Source organism: Pinus tabuliformis, chromosome 6, assembly GCF_031772625.1.
Source record: "Pinus tabuliformis cultivar Carrire ecotype Pingquan chromosome 6, CPIR1, whole genome shotgun sequence".
NCBI classification, from domain to species: Eukaryota; Viridiplantae; Streptophyta; class Pinopsida; order Pinales; family Pinaceae; genus Pinus; species Pinus tabuliformis.
In genome coordinates, this window is record NC_142292.1 from 578,825,224 (window position 1) to 578,828,910 (window position 3,687).

The window sequence follows — 3,687 nt, forward strand, 5'->3', positions numbered from 1 at the left end:
ACAGTAGTCGGTTTACGAAATTACTGATATACAGTATGGCTGCGAACCCCGATAGCGGTGATGGAAGGCGAACGCGCAGCCAGGGGGCGAGTAGGGATGTGAAAGGAAAGAGTGTGGCTGCTGACGAACCACCGCATTGCATTTACCTGGACATACCGGAAGATTCGGAAGAGTTTGATATTCGGGCTTATTTTGCTGAGGAGGAACAGAGGCCGACCTCTGGGGGAAAAGTTGGGATTAGCAAGCGGAGTTATACTCCATTGGACGCCAGGGGGGATACAGAAGAGGAGTCGGAAGAATCAGCAGAGGATGAGGGCAACAGGCGCGGAAGGAGTCGCGGTCGAGGCCGAGGGAGCGTTAGGAGCAGAGGGAGGCCTGTAGGTAGTGGTGGGAGTCGAACAAATAAAGCAGGGTATGAGGATGGTCCAGCCAGTGGAGTCCGAGGTAGGGGGAGAGGCAAAAAGGATATGAGGCGGAAGCTGCAGGAGGCAGAGGAGGCCTATCTTAATGAGACTAATCCTAAAATTCGGAGAATTATAGATCATCTGGAAGAAGAGGCAATGCAGGAACAATCTGACCCTGAAATGGAAGATTGGGCGAGTCTTCTCCCTGATCCGGGACACACTAGAGGGCGAATGTCCCTTTACAAGCAATCCTTACATGTATACTGGGGTATGAAGCGACTACTCGCTAAGGCTATGGAACAAGTGGCAGTAGAAATGGTGGAGCTGGCTCAAGGAATGCCCACCCTTAAAAGAGAACTGAAGAATATACAACTGACTCTTCTCATGCAGGATAGGAAGATGGACAAGCTGGTCCAGCTGTTTAAAGCAAGTGGTATAGAGGTTAAAGCAGAAACTGAGGGCAAGCCTGAAGCCATGAAGCAGTAGCAAATGCAGAGGTCGATAGGAGGTTTTTCTTGAACTTTTTTGTATTTTTGATATAGTAAATGGTCTGGTTTCAAGTTATGAATAGTATGTTTTTAGGACGAATAGGAGGATTGCTGGCATGGTTAGATAGACTGAACATCTACTTTTTTTGGATGGCTATTATATACTATCGAAGGCCACCCGGTTTCCCTTTAGGGCGGGTGGCGTCCTGCGTATGTATGTACATTATATTTCAGTAATAGAATCTTACCTTAGTTTACAAAAAAAATAATAATAATAATTACCACTCAATTCTCTACACCTAACTATATATAACATAAATGTATAACAAGCCAGGTCACAAAGGTTCGGTTAAATTATATTTAAATCTTTACCATTAGAATTTTAATCCTAATCCTAGCGGAAATTTTAATTACATGGTTGACGGATAATTGACATAAATGCTTTTATAGCATTGCTTAAGAAATTAATCATAGTTTTATTTAACTATATAAAATAATATTTCAATAGGCCCACAATTAGCTGTGTGAAGAATCCAACGTTGGCAAGTAATGCGATTGCCAGTTGTCATAACATGTGTTTGCTATTATTTAATTAATTCTAGCTGTCCAATGTTACACGTCGATGCGTCAAGAGTCAACGGTAGCCGTTCACAGTCCAGAGCAGAAAAATATAAATATGAAGAATCCATCCCCATCACTTCGTCACTGCTTTATGTAACAAATTTGGAGGAGATATCCACTGATCTAAAATGTCTCTCTTCAACATACATAGCTGCTTCTTACTTACTCTATTAGTCATAGCAGTTTGCATTTTGAATGGTATTTCAGAAGCAGAAGCTGCCGCACCGGTGCTTCTGACAAAAAATTCAACCGATCCACCGTTTGGGAACTCGTAAGAATAACTCTCCAACTCTGAATACCATTCACTTATATATTTTCTTTGGTCTAGATTATTTTGACATGAAAGGCTAGTACTTTTGCATGGGAAGCCTAATTGCATGCAATAAGTTTATCCAATAACTTGCACTTTCTATGAATCTGTGTAATAATTAAACGTTTGTTATTTTTCAGGCTTATTCGAACAGTGAATGCCTCTGGCGTCATAATTTATCTATGTGGAAAGAATTCAACTTCAGGTATGTTCCATTTAACTTATGTTAGCGCACTGGCCACGCTCTACTCTCCCAATGGTATTCGTGTAAATGGGAATTTCACATCAGTGGGTTATCATTATTTGCTGCCTGAGCTTCTCGCTCAAGGCGGGAATTACACGTTTGCGTTCAGCCTGGAGGCAGGAGACGCCATCTCGGCTATTCCCGAATCAACTGTAACAGGTAGGGCAACATTTTCTTTCTGTAACATGAAAATCCTCAGAAGCCGAATTGTAAAAGTTTGGTTATAATCTTTGAACTTGGATTATGATAATTACCGTTTATTGAGAAAATGCTAATAAATCAATTGGTTTGTTTTGACACAGCGACTCTACTCGCTAGGAAACCGAGTATTACAGCAAATGTGCCTGATTTCCTACTTAAGGCCGTTTCGCACAGTGGGAACGGCAATGCCAGCTCGGTATCTTATGTACAACGAAGGCATGGTAAGGGCGGAGTTGGAGTTCCTCTATCTCAGTGTAATGTGGTTGGAACGCAACTCCAAAGTCCATATTCTGCACAATATCTATTCTGGCAGCAGGATCGATCCCTCCCCCTGGGAATTCCTGCAGTGATAAGAGTTTCAAAGGATTTTAGTCCTCTTCTCAGCCTTTACTCGGAGGGAATCCAGTATTACAAATTCAATGGTTCTTCTTGGAATAATTTCAATGTATCAGCAGATCTATACAATTCTCCAGGCCAGGAGGTTGTGGGTCGGCACTATTTCCCTACAAAACCCGATCAAAATGGAGGACAACGCACGTGGGAACTGTTCATGCCTTTCAGTCAAGTGACTGCAAAGGTTGTGAGTTCAATTACAAAGGAATCTGATAGTATTGCCTGGAGTAAATTGAAGGCTACCAGTCATGGTGGAAACAAGTAAGTGATTTAACCCAATTGCTTTCACATTTTGATATCTGCCCAATTTTCCTATTTTCACTGCTGCGATAATGACACAATATTACTGTGGTCTTGCAGATATGGATTATTTCGAAACGTGAAATACGTGCAGAGAGTTTCTACTGTCGGAGGACTTCCTCCTCAAATAACGTCGGGATCTGCCGTGGTAGGAGAGGAATACACGTCTCCCTATTCAGCAATCTATTGGTTTTATGTGTGATCACTCTTCTGATCCAATAAGGCAATGCCAGATTTAAATGTCAATGAATGATTTGGTCCTCTGATTGATCACTCTTCAGACCCAATAAGGCAAAGCCAAACTCAGAAGTCAATGAATTTTTTGGATTATCATTATTAGACTGTTTAAAGTATTTTCGGTGTCGTTGAATGCTTTAATTTTTGTAATTAATTTGAAGTGACAATTTAATTTATTTGGCCGATCACTTGGCCACTGAGTACTTTGCGTCTGTTAACTCTCATTATAATTAAACTAATGGCTTAAAAAGAACCGTCCTAGACACAGCTAATCATAATAATGATAAATGATCATTGATATGGTTTACTTAAATTTAAAAATATCTTTAAATTATAATATGTATTTTTTAATATGAAAATTAATTTAAGGATAAAAATTTGTATTTTTTTTGGTTTATTTTTATATTATAATAATTCAGTTTTTGAATTATTATAATAATTTAAATTAATTTTAAATTATAATATGGACTTTTTAATATGAAAATTATT

General features: G+C 39.5%; 1 protein-coding gene across 1 annotated transcript; it reads left to right on the plus strand.

Moving 5' to 3' along the window:
* Window positions 1–1,612: 1,612 nt before the first annotated feature.
* Window positions 1,613–3,357, plus strand: LOC149259848 (uncharacterized). The gene is made up of 4 exons (XM_089377720.1): window positions 1,613–1,784; window positions 1,964–2,226; window positions 2,370–2,922; window positions 3,022–3,357. Exons 1-4 carry the CDS (start codon window positions 1,642–1,644, stop codon window positions 3,161–3,163), a joined length of 1,101 nt encoding a protein of 366 aa, XP_089233846.1. The 5' UTR covers window positions 1,613–1,641; the 3' UTR covers window positions 3,164–3,357.
* Window positions 3,358–3,687: the final 330 nt, after the last annotated feature.